This window comes from Dicentrarchus labrax, unplaced genomic scaffold (genome assembly GCF_905237075.1).
Source record: "Dicentrarchus labrax unplaced genomic scaffold, dlabrax2021, whole genome shotgun sequence".
NCBI lineage: Eukaryota > Metazoa > Chordata > Actinopteri > Moronidae > Dicentrarchus > Dicentrarchus labrax.
In genome coordinates, this window is record NW_026136721.1 from 28,662,901 (window position 1) to 28,681,177 (window position 18,277).

The 18,277-nt window shown below is 43.9% G+C and overlaps 1 protein-coding gene across 7 annotated transcripts in view; it reads right to left on the minus strand.

The window, feature by feature from the left end:
- LOC127354840 (LIM and calponin homology domains-containing protein 1) overlaps positions 1-13,505 on the minus strand; it is a 28,464-nt gene extending 14,959 nt beyond the window's left edge. For 4 of the 7 annotated variants that reach the window (XM_051385096.1, XM_051385095.1, XM_051385097.1 and 1 more), the window contains exons 1-12: positions 13,031-13,505; positions 5,166-5,236; positions 4,986-5,055; positions 4,777-4,883; positions 4,632-4,662; positions 4,431-4,541; positions 3,841-3,968; positions 3,523-3,593; positions 1,879-2,080; positions 1,493-1,699; positions 715-1,023; positions 223-492 (exon numbers count right to left, since the gene is read on the minus strand). In XM_051385096.1, coding sequence (XP_051241056.1) covers positions 223-492; positions 715-1,023; positions 1,493-1,699; positions 1,879-2,080; positions 3,523-3,593; positions 3,841-3,968; positions 4,431-4,541; positions 4,632-4,662; positions 4,777-4,883; positions 4,986-5,055; positions 5,166-5,236; positions 13,031-13,147 — 1,694 coding nt within the window. In that variant the 5' untranslated portion in view covers positions 13,148-13,505. The remainder of the gene's footprint in view (positions 1-222; positions 493-714; positions 1,024-1,492; positions 1,700-1,878; positions 2,081-3,522; positions 3,594-3,840; positions 3,969-4,430; positions 4,542-4,631; positions 4,663-4,776; positions 4,884-4,985; positions 5,056-5,165; positions 5,237-13,030) is intronic. The other 3 variants (XM_051385098.1, XM_051385099.1, XM_051385100.1) reach the window with 2 other exon arrangements.
- Positions 13,506-18,277: the final 4,772 nt, after the last annotated feature.

An 18,277-nucleotide genomic window follows, 5' to 3' on the forward strand; every position in this document is an offset into this window, starting at 1 on the left:
TGAAAGTCTCTGCAGATTACTGACCCTCTTCTTCTGCCTGCAATGATCTGCTTAGGACTGGAACTAAAACTAAGAAGCACACATACACACACACACACACACACACACACACACACACACACACATACAGCACAGTCAATATAAACCACACACTTGACACACAGCAGCATTTAAATGCTTTGTTCTGCATGTGTGCTGAATCAGAGTGTGTGTGTTGGGCACCTGGGTTCAGTCATCTTGAGTCTCTCCCACTTCTGCATGTCTGCCTGGCTCATGGAGGCAGAAACAAAGCTCATTGGGGCGTCCCTGTGGGGGAGGGGCCTACTCTGAGCCCGCCTCTGAGCCAGGTCATCCTTCTGCTTATTAGGTATCGCCTTAACCTTTCCCTCTTCCTCCTCTGCCTCCTCATCCTCCTCTTCCTCATGGCGAGGGATGGAGTTTAGGAAGGGGTTGTCTCTGCGTGTAATGATGTCAGGGACTGCTTCCTTCTCACTGTCCAATCACAGAGCCAGTACAGTGGCATCACACGGCACGCATTTCACATCAAAGTGCGGCACACACACACATACACACACAAACACACACACGTGTCAAACCACAAGTGACCACAACACCCAAAGAAAGAAAGAGCAGGAAATGGGAGAGAATATTTAGCAGCGAGTTAGAGAAAATGGAGGAAAAAACAGCATCACACACAAACATTCACTGGCTAACCTGATCTCCTTCTCCAGCAGCGTTTGCTGCGACGCTCGTCTAATGCCTTCCCAGCGCTCTCGGTCTTTGTCGCTACATACAGGTGGAGGGACAAACTGATGCACCTTGGGAGCAAGAGAGCCGCGATGAGCTCGTCTGGATGCCAGGTCATCTTTACGAACATCCGGAACTTTCCGCACCTCTGCCTCCTCTTCCCCATCAGAGGAGCAGTCCCACGCAGATTTCTGAGAGCTCAAAAAGTCATTATCGCAGCGAAGGATGATGTTCGGGGGCTCTGTCCTCACTTCTTGTTCTTCCATTGTGGGAGGGCTGGGGTTGGGAGACGGGACGGTGTGGCAAGGTCATTTCAGAGATTCATTAAAAATCCATCAGTGCATCTTGTGAGTAGAAGTAGCGACGTGCAAAGTTCGGATTTCGACATGCGGCTGCAAATAATACTGGCAAGGTCCCGTGGATTAGTCATAGTTCACACTGTGCGCTTCAAAAAATCTTTACACACCAACCATAGCTGACATGACATTAAATCAACCTCCCCATACTAAAAACACAAAAACGGAGCAAGCAGTTAGTCAGACCTGTTGACCAACACACAAAACTCATCACTCATAAGCCTTCTTGTTGCAACCAGATAGCTACACAAAACCAAAAGTCAAACCACAGCACCAGTGTGAATGGAGCACAGGGAAAAACAAAATTACCATCATAACGATCCGTTAGTGAACACGACCAAAACTGTAAAACCACAACAGCAGCAGCTCTCATGCCCCTCCTCCCTGACCTGCTGTAACGAACAGCAGCAGGCAGAACTTTAATCCCAGCCTTCTCCAACATCTGCAGCCTCTTCTGCTCCAGCACTTCCCGGGTCACCTGTTCCTCTTCCTGTTTGAGTGTTTCCCCATTGTTCTCAGGCGCCCAAGTGACAGTCTTGTGGGTTTTGTGTTGCAGACCAGTTCTTTTGCCCTGCTCTGCAGTGGCTTGAAGGTGACTGGGAAACGATGTGTAATGGCAGGGAAAGATTAGCTACGAGGAAGTTTGTGTGTCTTGTGTGATTTTTACCTTTTTCCTTCTGCTCAGTTTTTGTATTATCAACTGCAGCACTTAGAAACTTGCGTATAAAATCTACAATATGCATCTGAATGATTTCATGCACTGGTCGGTCATTACCTCCGCTGTTCTCCCTCCTCTGTGTGTGGTTTTCGCCGTGGAGTCGGGATATAGGAACTGGCGTTTGTTCGGTTGGGAAGAAACTGGTTAAAAGGAATGGAGCTTCTTGATTCACTGCTGGCCGTCCGTCTGGCCAACATGTCATCCTTCCGCACATCTGGCCTCCTGCCGGGGGCGTCAGCCTCCGAGTCACTACCTCGTCCTAGGAACCAAAGAGTGATGGAGCATAAAAGAGAAAAGAGTGAAGAAGGTTAGAAAGTATGTCAGGAACTATATTTAACTGGTCCTTGCATAACGACCTCTGCAAACCGTGTAAAACTCTCAAGCCACTGGCTCTACCAGTTTGTTTCATGTCAGTAAGGGTCATGTTCATGAAAAGGGACATCATCTTAAGTTTCAAGATGCTTTAGCATTTGAGACGTAGTGAAATCAGTTCTGTATTCATGAGGCTGCCGTTCTACCACCATAATACATTTGAAAAGACTGACAGGGAAGTTTTGTGTATCTCAAACAGCAATGACCTTTTCTATCCCACAATGATGTTTTATTGGGAGAGTAATTGTGGTCTCCGAATAGTCATACAAGATTTTATGTGTCCCTTTAGAAGGATATTTTCCTTTTATTACATCCCGTCTTATTTTCGCAGTTCCTGAATGTGGAAGGCAAGAAACACGAGCACTCAGATGCTCAAATTTATTTCTTTTTTTATTTTATATATATTATATAGTCATCACTTTTCTGATTGCCTGTTGTAGTACAGTGTACATAACAGAATAATATGATTCAAGTTGTAATAAGGAAGAATTACTCTTTAAATGTAACTGTAACACAATTTTGGGCAGTCAGTGACAAACACTGATAATTTCTCGACATGGTCATTGTCATAAATCTATAAAGTATTCTGCAAACAGACATGCAGACAGAATGGTACAAACTATATTTCCTGTCCATCCTTTCTTGTTGGGTAATAAATATTAGTTGGTAATGCTGCACACTTTGTCTGTGACCTCTAGGGAATGCAGGGAATGAATCTATTCCCGGCTCTGGAATAGTGTTTTTCTTGTCACCCTGCGGCACACATTTTAGACTGTCAACATAAAAGACACAAACAGGATGCCTGTGATACTCCCCTCAAACACACACACACACACACACACACACACACACACACACACACACACACACAGACGCAGACTGACATATGAAAGGCAGGATGTTGACCCCATTCTGTGTTTCCCAGGTCCAAATCTCTAGTGATTGCTACTTAGACCAACAGCTGGGTTTCACACACACACACACACACACACACACACACACACAGTGGCTGAGACGTTCAGCTGTTGTCCATGGCCTGACAGACTGGCCAAAACATACCAAGGTTAAACCCCAACATGTTAGAGAACAGCAGTCAGACTATTTATGGATGAGTGGTTTTGTATCGCTGCTTAAAAGGAATAGTTCAACATTTTGGGCAATATGCTTATTTGTTTGCATTCAGAGTTAGATGAGAATATCTATATCCATTCTAATGTTTGTATGCTATGTATGGGGCTGGCTTAGCTTAGCATTAAGAGTGGAAGTAGGGGGAAATGGCTTGTCTGGCTCTTTTTATGTCCTATTTGAGAGACATTTATCAGAACCAACCATCACTGTTGCCTCGATTCACCACATCAGGAGAAGGGCTGTGCTGCGAGCGGGAGCCAAAGGAGTCCAGACTGTCAAAAACAAAAGAAAAGCTTTTATTGTTTAACAATGTAAAATCACATGTGGGGCATTCACTTCAACGAATACACAGGTTTTGTGTCAACGGGACCAGTTTTGAAGTTTGAATTGGAGTTTCTGTATGTATGTATATAATGTAGTAAATATCAACCATTTAACTTCTCATCGGTAACCTGAAACACAACGGCTGTGTGCGCCAGCATATTTTGGTATGTATGTGTACTGACAGATGTCTCTCACCTGTCTAGGGAGTTGTCCCGAGTGTGTCGTGGTGGAGAGAGAGACTCACTCCTCTCAGAGTCCCAACAGTCGTAGCCGCTGTCTCTAACGCTGCGCTTCTGTGGACTCTCCCCTCCTTCCTCACTCTCCTACAAAACACACACATATGGGACACAACAACACATCATCCAGCAGGAAAATATATGGAAAAGTGTATAAAGTGGGAAAGATGAATGCAGAAGCTAATTTAAGAGACAATACATGGGTTGAGAGAGGAGAACTAAGTTTGCTCATTCTCTTGCATTAGAAACTTAGAAACACTTATTTGAGCAGATTTCCAATTGATCCAATAGATAAAATCTGCAGAGCCGATCTTATTTTCCAACTCATATCCTGTTTATCTTTTCTGTCTCTCCCTGAAATAAGAGTAGCTGTGGTGTAACAAAAACAAAAATGTGTTTGTCTCCTGTCTCGTGTGTCTCTCCTGCACCCCAACAAAGACAGGAAACTAACAAATCCATCCCCCACACCTCCTGCGTGCCGCTATCTGTCTTTCTGTCTGTCTCCTTCTCCTCCCCTTCCCTGCTCTGTCCTCTTGATTGTTCACTCACCACCTTCATTTGAGCAAGAAGCCCTTCAAACTCCTTCAGGTTGAGAGTGGGACCGCTGTAGGAGGCACAACCGCTGGCAGCCTTCCCAAGCCAGAACACTGTGTTCAGCACCTGAGAGACATCGATGGGGGGTTTATTGTATATTCATATTCATAGAAGATGAAGCAAGAAAAAAAAAAAGAAAGGCTAATAATTACTCACATTTTTAAGTTTACGGTTGCAGTCAGAGTCCCTGATGAGAGAGAGGTGAGTTACTATCATGTGATACTACATTAAAATGGACATGAACAGGAATAAATAAGCCACACACACACACACACACACACACACACACACGCCGATTTACTTGAGGTTAGCTCGTATGGAAGTGTCTTGTAGGTCCCCGGGGTCAAACAGCTGGGAGCCCTTCAGGCCCAACTCCTCACAGCCCCGCAGGAAGACTGACAGGTTGTCCTACAAGAGACAGCAGGGGACCACATACAGTCAGAGCTTTATCACTTTGACTAACAGGGTGGCTTACAGGGCTGAATGTCACACTGGAGAGTGTCTTCTTACCAGCCCAGCGATGGGGGTGGGCAGTCGGTTGATCTTCTTGACCAGCCCTGGTTTGATTGCACTCAGCAGCCTGCGTGGAGGAGGGGAGAAGCGGAGATTTATTGAGTCTTAGAGGAGTTTATGTATGTTGTTGCTACTTCAGACATCAAAAACTGAGTGGGAGTGATGTCACAAGCTTACTCGCATAACAGGATGCCGTTCTCCAATCCGCTGCGGAAGTCCTTGTCTCCAAAGCTCTTCCCCGTGACAGCCTGGAGAACGAGGACAGGAAGAGACAGATGTAAAGGAGGTGGACTAGAACTAAGGTTGCAACTAACAATCATCAATCAAGTTCCAGGGGCCAGGTCTTCAAATTGCTCAGTTTACAATGATACAAATCTAAGAAAAGAGTCGCATCCTCACACTGAGAAGGTAGAAGCAGAGAACACTTTTTTTTTTTCATTTTACTTGATAAATGACTTAAATTATTAGTTGAAAATGACAATTGCTGTTGGTTGATTTCCTGTCTAATTGCACCAACTGCAACCAATTCACTGTTTAAGACAAATAACCCAAATTTCATTCTTTTACTTTTCCCTATGGATCCAATACAATATATATCAGTGCCAATATACCAGTCTTATTGAGTAGATTGGGTATTGGGCATTACGTGACTGATCCACATTACAATGACATTACATGTTACAGTGGGCTACCAATTTACAGCAATTGCATGCAGATTGTAAGAAAACACTGGTACGAATCAGACTGGTGCCCAGTATCGGCAGAAACCCTGCGTTGAGGTATCAGTCGGAATTGGGAGAGAAAAGATTTGGAACTGGATGGATTTGAGACTTTAAAACTTATGTAATGCAATACTCAACAGAGCAAGTGAGAAAAAAACGCTGAGGGAATTAAAGACAGCATAGAGGAGAGACAGACATGCAGCGGAGAGAGTCTACTCATGATAGATTTAGGTAACATCTTAAACCCAATTATGCCATCGTAACACACCACATAAGCGTTGGGATTACATCAGATGCCACTACTACTATTGTGATGTCCACAAGATCTTGCTGTGGTCTTGGATTTCAGCCTCTTGCTTGCAAAACAGATCTTGAGCTGAAAGAAAATTCCTACATGAATAAATCTTAACCATCTATCTAATTAACAAACCACCGAAGTCCATCCATTTCATCCTCATAAAGCAATACACTCTGTTTTTGGCCCTGCTGCTCTTCTTATTGATGTCATGAGAAACAGAACAAAGCACTGTATGGACATCAATACAAAAAGATTAATATGATCTATTGATAAATTACCAAAAATGGATCATCGTCCATAACTGATTCATTATTTAAGTCAAATGTGAACATTTTTCTCCGTTGTGTAACAATGTAAATGGAATATTTTGGGGGTTTTGGAGCCGGACTAAAACAAGCACTTTGAGGTCATTTTTGGCTCCTGGTACTTGTGATCACTGTTTTCTGATTGTTTAAAGGAGTGCAGATGAATTTATTCATCAATAGATACATTTAATTTAGAAAAGTGCTTGAAGACTACTGCGTTGTGTCGCTGCTATTGGCTGGTTCACCCTTCCCCCAACATTTTGCTTCAGTAGAAACCAAATTAGAGTGACGCCAAGCCAGCGACACACTGCTCTGTGTCCTCATTACATTTTCCAAAAATGTGCCCACGCGCACGTCCCTGATTTAGATCCACACAGTCGTAGCCTGAGCGAGCCACAAAGATAACCTCAATCCTCCAACCTGGACTCCATCTATCCTGTGCAGGCAGGAGAGGAGGAGGGAATCAGGAAGCTAACAGTGACATAGTACCAGAACATCAACCCACACACACAAACACACACACACACACACACACACACACACACACACACACACACTGCTTTTAGGAGCTGTTGTGTAACCAGCAGCCAAAGATGAATGGAGAAGAAGAGAGGTTTGACTGTTTAGACGTCTAATCCAGATTAGCACAGATTACAGCTAGCACCCGAACTGTTAACTGCAGGCACACACTCTCTCTGCCTCTACTGCTCATATACAGTGTGTGCATCTTTACATCCATCCACACACAAAAAAACACACTTAATTTGAGCCACACATTGCAGTTTGTGTCCGTGACAGACTACAAACTCTTAATAATCTGAGCTCATGTAACTTGTACTGCAAAACATTTGAGTCCTTCTGGCTCTCTTCTTCTGTCTTTGTCTGCACCTTCTTTCTGCTGATATTTATGATTTATTTCTATGTTCATGTACAGCTCTGATGCACATGTACCATATGTACGAGGGGAATACACACACACACACACACACACACACACACACACACACACACACATGCTCAGTGCATCTGCAGCTATGAAAACAGCCTATTGTTTTTTGTTATATAAGTGATGACCAGATGTTTCCTATTGGCATCCCTTTCTTTTTCTTGTCTTTCATCATTCTGTTGTGTCACACACACACACACACACACACACTCACACACACTGGCATGCGTCGTGTTTATTAAGGTTTGACTCCAGGTCTTTGAAACATTTACAGCATGGTCATGTATAATTCACACCAAGAGGAGTTTTGTATTGAGGGAGAGCAGGACAACTGTGTTTTGTGTAGGTAGTGCGTGTGTGTGTGTGTGTGTGTGTGTGTGTGTGTGTGTGTGTGTGCGTGGGATAAAGGACACAGACAGTGGGCTTGGGATGAAGGTGGTAACGTTTAGTTATGTCTGAAATGCTGAAACTGAAATACAGCAATCACACACAGATACAGGTTTTAGAAAAACAGAGAGTTGTGTGTGTGCGTTAAAAAGAAAGACAGGGTGTGTATATGTGAGCTAAGTGAGCATTCATGTCTCCTACAAAAACCAAGCCAAAGGCTGTGGGGGTATTTCAGCGCCAGCAACAGTAATTTGACCCTCCCTCGCTTCCTCACAGTCTCCTCGTGGTGGATTGCTCTGCTCAGTCTGGGTGAATGGCAGCAGCAGCTACCATTTAAACCCTGAGGTGAGACTGCGTGTCGGGGGCAGAGGAGAAGCAGAAGTAGGCCAAAGTACCCTTTACTTTTATTTCAACAACTGTAAAAAGATGGAAAGAATGAGAGGCTAGAAAATATGGAAAGCAGAGGAGAAGAAATATGCACTTAATCAAGTTAGTGGGGTTATTTGTAATGGGGAAATCATGTGCTGTGATGCATTAAAGTGACAAAAGCCAGGATTTTGCAGGCCCAGACTGAAGTGACAATATGGGACACATCAGTACCATTTGATGCATGGAGCAAAAGCATCTGTTCAAAATAATAAAAGAAAGTTGTTAAACAAAGATTCCTCTAACCTGAGGCAGCCGCCAGAAATTACATATCTGCTTCTGGTTTTTTAATCACAAGAAAAATATAGTGGGGTTACTTAAAATATAAAATAACAAATCAGTATTAAGAAATCTTCTGGCTCACATTGTGCAAATGGAACATATATTATTTACTGCTTCTGTCTACGTTTGGATTAGGAAACAGAGTTGCAACTTGGGAAATGAGCTTAAAATTGCTGTAACTATAAAGCAGACAGTAACGATAAGTGTAATGTTGATGACACAAAGCTGAGCCATGCTGAACTGCCCATGTGCTTCCAGTAAAGCCAGTTGATGGAGATTTAGAGGGTTAGAGACCGAGTGAGCACAGACCACTTAGAGAGTGGCTGGTGTTTTAATTTGTGGTGTTGCAGAAGCATTAGCGTTGTTATAATGGTATCATGTGCTGTGGGCACTTTGTACACTAATAGTCATGTGGCATGCAGAGATAGAGAGAAGACAACAAAGAGAGAAAAAGATGAGAAAGGAGGGAGAAAGGCTGAGAGATAAAGACATAATCCAGATTGAGGAGGAGTTTAATCTGGATCAAAGTAATTAACCAGAGTGATTCGACACCAGACACAGACAGACGCTTCAGATGCTGACAATTGATATCTGTTTAATATGAGGAACAAAAGCACTTCCTCTTGTGTACTACATAGAAAATGTATCTGTAATATACTTTTTCATCACAGTCAAATAAGTAGTACACTAAAATTGAATTTACAGTGATATATGATTAGGCACTATCTATCGAAACAGACAAAATGGTGATATTTTAATTAACACTGACATTTCACTCTGCACTGTATATAAAAGTAGTTATCTATCTAGTAGTTATCTTAATATATTTAAAGCTGCTTTCATTTGTTATTAAAGCTGAATTTTATCAGTTTATCTATATTAGTGTTCAACATCTGAACTTTTGTACCAGTCAATTAGATTTAAGTCCAAAACGACAAAATTAGGTTAGATTATTTCCCTCACTATTAAGTTTGTTTAGTCTACTTTGCATCCTATATGCAGTTTCATTTAGTGCACTAATGTCAAAGTTGACACACTATAAACTAATTTTGGTTGAAAAATCTGCAGAATGCTAGTCAGAGCGATCATATGTCAAGATACAGCACATACTATTATAACTAACCTTTCTGAAAGTTATTTGCAGCCACGTTCAGTTTTGTCTGCGACCATCCTGGCTTTACAAAACCTTTGAAAACCACTTAGGCATGCCAACAGCAAGTCTGTGTCATCATTACTTCACATACTTTCACAACAGCATTTGATGCATGGCAAATCCATGAATCCCCGCTCTCACACTCTCTCCCTCACTCTCATGCAGACACAGCTGGCTGTCTGAGACCATTGGAGTTAATCTGCCTAGGACAGCTGTGACATCTGGCACACACACACACACACACACACACACACACACACACACACACTTGTTCAGTCACACATTCTTACGTTTACTCCCTGTGTGACAGACCTTAACTCTTGCCATGTACTGTATGTCGGTGACAGCAGAGGTCAACTGCTGTCACCAAAGTTAGCTTTGTGTTTCTCTAAGTTTGTATAACTTTAACCTGCTCAATGTCACATCCAACAGGTTTAAAGCACCTTTGACAGTGTGTATCAGCTCTGAGACGGTGTAATCCAGCCTTGTCTCGTCTATAAACAGATAGAAAGGTCTTGTCTGTGCCAGTCTAATTTCCTGCTTGGGTCATATGGTGATATATAGCCTACTGCTCTACTGCCCCCCCTGGAAACAGTGACACCTGAGAGCCTGCCCATGTTGTGTTCCCATAGTGACCAGTGTCACCCAATCGGGGCGTGTCTGTGGCGTGTGTGAGCAGTATCATGCATAGCTAAATTGGCATGTGTGTGTGTGTATGTGTGTGTGCATACGCTTTGCATATTCTTACAGAAATGGCAAACACACACACACTGACTGAAAATGCTGCGTGGAGCGTAGGGTTGCATGGTCAACCTTGAATCATCCCCACCGGTGAGAGTGTGTAAATACACCACTAGAAATAGAGTCAGCCCGAGAAAGTAAAAATAAATGGAGAATTAGGAGGCAGGAAGACGACAAAGCGAGAGGAACGCGGAGCAAAGACACTGCAGGAGTGATTAAGACGACAGCATTTACCTAGATTGGAGGGTTTGTGCTGATATTAATAAACAACCACTGGCTTTTTAAGTGCCGATCAACGGGTCCATTGCATTGGGTATCAAAGTTAAGTGGATTACAGTAAGGTGAACTTCAGGGATGTGCTGAGGTCAACGGCACTGACTGACTTAGAAATAAGTTTGACTTATACTTTCAAGGGCAAAAATAGAGATTTAAATATATTGTACTTCTGAAAAATTATTTATTTATCTGATGTTCTTAGTGATGTGCATGTGAATCAACCAGAAACAACCTCAGACACCATTAACACCATGATGAAATAAAAAGTCAGCAAAAAAAAAACATTTGTGAAATAACTGATTATATGTTTAATTGTGTATTATATGTTTAAAACGGCAAAAATGGACATGTCAGGTCAGATTTGTGTCTTGTTTACGTATTCTATGATCAGATATTTCCCGATATAAATCATACCGTTGTTAATTTTAGTCTTCTTGTACTTATTATCTTGCCATATTTTGTTAAAGGGGTTTGTGATAACATTTTACAGTCCTCAAATAATGGTACTGAGAAAGTATTATATTGTATTGTATTGTTACCTGTATAACTGTGATTTTGGTGGAAGATTGTCTCTGTATATTAACGTCCCTACAGCCACCTAAATAGGGCATCACCCTCTACGGAAATAGACATTTTATAAATGCTGATAAGTTTGATTTTTCTTGAACTGTATGTGGGACACTGACAGAGCTGAACTGGGTGGATGGGAGACGAATGATCTACTTCTGTGGTCTCTGAAAGTCTAAAAGTAATCATAGAGGAAAGACGTGGCCCCGGGCGAACCATTTAACTTTGAGAGACAGACAGAGAGATCGACACTAAAATGTAACTGGAAAAAGGACTAACTTTTGATTTAAGGCATTTGGCAGTTTTGACATTTGAGGCAGTCACTATAGAAACTATAAAACTTTCTCAGGTTGTGTGCATCCCAACCTTTTCGGCTTGTGACCCCTTAAAACAAAACACTCTACTTGCCACCCCTCACCAGTGGATTCATATGATTGAGACCAGTTCAGCCAAAAGTATTTTATTCCTTGTCATGTTCAAATTTTTTCTAGAGGCATTTTGCTGTTCTGTTTATGATTTTAACCATTTATTTGGCGTTTCTTGTGTCCTAATCCCCAAGTTGGAAACCACTCTGATAAACAGTAACATGTTTAATCGTATCAGCAGTATGTACGGATTCAGAGCTCATTCAAATATCTACTTTAGTGCGTTGTTGGCTGTTTAACATTACTGACAACTTCTCCTTGGCAAAGAAATGTTTGTTAAATTAGTGGTTCCCAACCTGGGGGTCGTGACCCCCACTAGGGGACATAGGACAATGAACATAAAACAATGGCCAAGTGTCAGAGACAAGAAAACACTGAATTTGTAAGAAGTCCTTTAACTGTGTTTAACTATTAACTAACAGGAAGTGTTTGGGTTCATTGTACAGTTTTGAATATAATATGAAATATCCATAAAATATGTCACTGAGTCAGGGGTTTACTGAATGATATGAAACGGAGTCGTTTGAGGAAAAAGATTGATAAATAATCCATCTTAAGTCTATTCTGTGTGATTGTTTGCTCTTTTTTGCATGTTTTCATCTTAATCTTATATTATACTAAGTTTTTGGCATATAAATCTATCCAGCCATCTTTTTTTCTACCTTCCACACAGCCAGTAGTAAAACCCACCCTGTGAAAACACAGCCAAGGTGTGAAGTGAAAGGCAAAGCAATTAGATAAAAGTAAAAATTTTATGTTAACTTCCAAACCTATTTTTTCTTTACCCGACCTGAGATTGTAGTTGGCAGGTAGCTACAGGCTGAAAGTGGTGGCCAAGCAACCGGGATGGAAGGAGAGAAAATAGGTCATAACGCAGCTCATGATTCACCACTCAGGCTTATAGTGAGAGGCGGTTTTTTTTTTTTTTTTTAGCCGACCAGATGATGGTGGAAGCGATGCAGCAAACCATAAATGATAATCTCATCCGATGCGATCAACTCGCTGGTCCAGTGTTAGAGCCACAGCATCTCGTGCGTGAATGCTGGCCCGGTTTCATAACCATGGCAACAGGAATCCCCTCGCGCCTGAGCAAGAAAAAAAAGGGGGGCGTTGCTGGGCAGCAAGTAAGAAAACGGACTCTTCGTCGTTTACTAAAACAACAAACGGTAAATTAACCGACTAACGTTAGTTTGAGGGATTTACTTTATGTTTCGTGCTTGGTTGGTCGGTGAAAGTCGACCACGATTCCGGTGCGGGTGTTACATTCACAGTGGGAGCCACACACACACAAAAAAAACTTTTAACAATGTTGTTAAACACACACGCAGCATGCGGAGCCGTTGTCCCACACGGTAACCCGACACTGCATCGTCCCCACAACAGGTGACGGTGCACCGGTGCTCGGGTATTTATATCCCAGTGTGTGACACTATGGCCCATTTCTGTCCCGCTGTGCTGTAGCAGGAGCTCCCACCTCCCCCTCTTCCCCGAGCCTCTTCTGAACGGTCACTAACCTCTATCCATTTCTGAGCCTCCTGACAGGCTGGTTCGGGATGGTTCGGCTCCGGCCGCACCGAGTCGTCCCGCGGCGGGGCATTCGGGACATCTCGACCTCCTGCGGGGCTAGCCATCTCCAGGCAGGCCGTTTAACGAGGACCAGAGAGAGTCTGTCGGACGGTGATGATACGTGATCGGTGCGGTGTTGTCTCTCTCCCCCCCTCCCCGCTCCGTCAGTCCGTTATCCTCCTCCGCTCTCAACGGTCAACCGCCCCGCAACTCCTCGCGCTCGTCAGTGCGTTGCGTTAGCGTTCCTTGTGCACCCCCCGCGAGCCCTGCTCACACTGTGTGTGTCACAGAGATGGACACTCTCTCTCGCGACCCCGACGCTGCAACACGAACCACGCGCTAAAAATAACGATTCTTGAACGCCGCCGGACTGCGCGAGGCTGACGCTGCTGCCGCGCACAGACGTGAACGCGCAGACAGGAATCTGAGCGGGGGAGGTCGAGAGAGATAGAGAGAGAGAGAGAGAGATAGAAAGAGAGAGAGAGAGAAAGAGAGAGATAGAAAGAGATTTTGATTTTTGAACAATACTTTATTTACATTTAACTAACTGTAACAAACAGTTCCACAATCAATAGATCAGTTGAGGAAGGATGTGAACTTTAACTCTCCACCGGTCACCCGGCACAACAGCTCCTCATGAGCCCACTGCTGCTCAAACACATCTGTATTCCCTGTGACCCTGTGGAAGCAAAACTCCAGCCTCAGTCTGGCCTTCACATTGTACCTCCACAGGGTCACAGGGTCAAGGGTCGGCCCACCCTGCAGTCTGTCCCTACGAGTCAGGTATATCGACATTTTAGCCTCACCAATTAAAAAGTTTAGGAGTCGACACTTTACTTTTTCTGTTTTTTTAAAACCAACTCCACAAATAAAAACAGGGGCAGTAAAAATGACACCAAATAGATTAAAAACACGAGTTAAAACGTTAAAAATGTCTGCCAATCTCCTGCACTCAGTAAAAACATGGAAAATGTTCTCAGTCAGTCCACAGAATGGGCACTCCTTTACAACACTGTGATTAAGAACAGATAAAAAGGCATTGGTGGCAATGGCACCATGTAAAATCCTCCACTGGAGATCTCCAGTTCTTTTTTTTAGAGGAGGTTTGTATAATGTTCTCCACTGGGGGCTCAGCCCACCCAGCCTCTCAGTCCACACACACTGCGCTCTGTCACACAGGCGAGTTTTGTGGATAGTTTTTACACAGTTTGTGTACAGAGTTTTTTTGTCAGTCTTGTGTAGGCTCAATGTACTCCCATCATTGTGTCTCAGGAGGGGGCCGCTGAGCTCTGTGAAACCAGGGCACAAGTAGATCTCGGGATAAGGGTCTGTGGGGTCCGGCTCAGCCTCTCCCCTGCCGTATTTGAGGAGAAGGATTCTCTCCTTCTCCGTCAGCCTCCTCCTCCAGAGCTCTAGGCTCCTCTGCGTCAGCCGGACAGAGCGCACCCCCAGCACAGAGCCCAGAGAGTGGACATCTGTGAGCTCTGGTCCTGCTGCATCTATCAGTTGTTTGAGGCAGACAACTCTTGAGCTGCACAGCACCCCCATCAGCCCAGGCACAGTGCTGCAGCACACGTCCATCTTTGCACCACAGATTATAGGCTCCTTTAATAACCAGTGCAGAGAGTTACACTTCTCACTTCTTTTACATTTAAAAAGCCCCCAGGATTTAAAAACACCCTGATAAAAAGGAGGCAACCCACCTAACTTTAAGAATTTAAAATCAGTTAAAAACAGAGCAGCATCCAGCCCCAGGTTATTGACACGCCTGAGTATGCAGCTGGCCACGTCTCTCCACACCAGATCTTCAGGTCCAGTCAGATACTTTTGAATGAACTGGAGCCTGAAGGTGGCTGTCCTGCTAGCCAGGTGGACCAGGCCCTGGCCCCCCTCATCTCTGGATAAAAACAATACAGACTGTGGTATCCAGTGCAATTTGTTCCAGAAGAAATTGACAATCTTCACCTGGATCTGGGCAATGAGACCTGTTGGAGGGTCCAGACAAGCTAACCGGTGCCATAACATGGAGGCCACCAGATTGTTTAAAATTAGGACCCTCCCTCTAAAAGATATTTGTGGGTGAAGCCACCTCCACTTAGCCAGTTTGTTATCTACTGTTTCTAAAATGTTTTCCCAGTTTTTTTTTCCAATGTCGCTGTTCCCAAGATAAATACCGAGATACTTTAAGCCTTCTCTTCTCCATATCAGGCTTTGAGGGAGAACAGGGAGGCCCTCCCGCCATTCACCAACAGCAAGAGCCTCGCTCTTCCTCCAGTTCACCCTCGCAGCCGACACTACAGAAAACTTCTCGATTACAGAATTTAAAACACACACATCCTGTTGATCTTTGATAAAAACAACGACATCGTCAGCATAAGCAGATAAAACAACACAACTGTTAAAACCAGGTAAAAACAGGCCTCTAACAGATGATCTTATCTTTTGTAGGAGGGGTTCCAGGGAGAGTGCATAGAGCATCCCAGACAGGGCACAGCCCTGTCGGACGCCTCTATGCACTCTAAAAGGAGCACACAAGCCACCATTAAACTTTAGCACACTCTCAATGTCACTGTACAACACCTTGATCTTGGCTATGAGACCAGCGCTGAACCCAAACCTCTCCATGACCTTCCAAAGGAAGTCGTGTTCAACGCGGTCAAAAGCCTTTTCTTGATCTAATGAGATCAATCCAGTGTTTATGCCTAATGAACTGGAGACCTCCAAAACATCCCGAATGAGGTAGATATTATCTACCATAGACCTGCCGGGCACACAGTACGTCTGGTCCCGGTGGAGAATCTGCTCCATGGTTCCTTTCAGCCTATTGGCCAGGACTTTGGACAGTATTTTGTAGTCAGTGCAGAGGAGAGAGACAGGACGCCAGTTTCTGATTTCTTGCAAATTGCCTTTCTTGGGCAAGAGGGTAATTACGGCTCTCCGACATGAGAGTGGCATTGACCCAGACACCAGGCTCTCATTAAAAACATCTATGAGGTCATGGGCCAAGATGTCCCAGAAGGCTTTGTAGAACTCTACAGTGAGGCCGTCGATGCCTGGAGCCTTTCGTCCCTGCATGCTCTGCAGTGCCGCGTAGAGCTCTTGTGGAGTCAGTGGGCTGTCGAGCTGCTGGTTAGCCTCTCTAGACACCTGAGGAAGTCCACCACAGACCTCCTCCATCAGTTCTTCGTTCTCCTTGAACTCACTCTCAAACAATGAGGCGTAAAACTCCACAGCTCTTTGCCTTATCAGGCCTGGCTCTGTCAGCTCTTGCCCTGTCTCAGAGAGCAGAGAGTGAATTTGTCTCCTCTGCCCTTGTTTCTTCTCAAGCCCAAAGAAGAAACTCGATGGAGCATCCATCTCCGTGATGTTTTGAACCCGGGACCGGACCAGCGCACCCTGTACTTTAGTGTCCAGCAGGTTGGCTAAAGCCATCTTTTTAGTCTTGAGGATTTCAATATATCCTCGATTTCCTGTGGACTCACTTGTACACTCGAGATCCACAATATCAGTCTCCAGATCTCTGATAGATCTGGTGATGTCGCGTGTGACATTGAGCGTGTGCTGCTGACATAAAAGTTTAATTTGAACCTTCCCATGGTCCCACCACTGCCTCAGACTGACAAACTCGTTTTTTTTCTGTTTAAAATCATTCCAAAAATAACTTAAAGCCTCCTTGAAAGATTTATCAACAGTTAAAACAGAGTTAAAATGCCAATAGGCACTTTTGGGTAAAATGTTTCTGATAAAAACATTACATAAAACCAAAGAATGATCAGTAAAACCAACTGGTAAAATCTTACACATTTTAACAACACTGACTCTGTGCTTAAAAACATAAAAACGATCAAGTCTGGCCAAAGAGATTCTGTTTTCTCTAACGTGGGACCATGTGTACTGTCTGCAGCCTGTGTGCATCCTTCTCCACACGTCCACCAGGCCATGGGAGGAGACCAGCTGCCTCAAGGCATGCTGGGATACTGGATGAGGCTCTGCATGGTTGCGATCTAAAATCTCATTTTCAGTACAATTAAAATCCCCACCCACAAATAAATAATCCTCCGGGCCACAGCTGTTTAAAATATCATTCATATTTTCAAAGAAGTGTTTCCTCTCTGCACCGTTGTTTGGAGCATAAATGTTGATAAAAACCACATTAAAATGTTCAAAACGAGCTCTGACTGAAAGACACCTCCCCTCCACAACATGCCTGACCTCCAGAGAGGTTGGAGTAAAACCTCTGGAGAACAGGAAGCCCACTCCTCCACTGAGGGTGGTGTTATGGCTTAAAATCAGTTCTCCTTCCCATTCTCTGCTCCAGTCTGCCTCGTTTCCAACATCACTGTGAGTTTCTTGTAGAAACAGAACATCAATATGTTTCATTTTAGCCGTTTCAAACACTACTGCTCTCTTTCTTGTTTCTCTGGCACCATTGACATTCAGACTGCCTACTTTAAAAACATTCATAATGATGGAGATGTTAAGAACAAGACTAAAAACAATCAATGAAATAAATAAGAATAAAATCCCTACATTCACCATCATTAAAAACTGAGTTGTTTTCTGACTTTAATAATCAGTTTTTTCAGTCTGAATATTTCTTGGTCAGTCAGCTCTGACTCTGCTCTGTGTTTCACAGTATACCTGGCTGAGTTATAGAAACCCTGCATATCAGGGAAGTACTGCTCTAACACTGGCTTCCTCATCCCTTTGGTCTGTTGTAAAAAAGACTTCAGTACATTGGCAGTATACACCTGAGCAGCAGCCTGCTGAGTGTGAGACAGGTCACTGCTGTCAGACACACACCCTTCACTGTCACTGCTGTCAGATAGAGCTGCTCTGTTCTCTGCAGCACTCGGTTTACCGGCCAGACGTCCGGCTTTACCACCCACCTCCACGGTCAACATGCTTCTCCTCTTACTGCGCTGTTTAAGAGGAGCAGACCCCCACCCAGACTCACAGGCCTCCATCACTTCAGCCTCAGCTACTGTGCTCCCCTCACTCAGCTCCCCTGCTAATTTACCTGTCTCACACGACTCACCTACAGCCTCACCTGCCTCTCTCGCCTTACCTGCTTCACACTGTTTACCAACGACCTCAAATCCTTCACACAACTCACCTGTTCTTTTACCTGCCTCACCCAACTCACCTACAACCTCACCTACCTCACCCAACTCACCTACAACCTCACCTGCCTC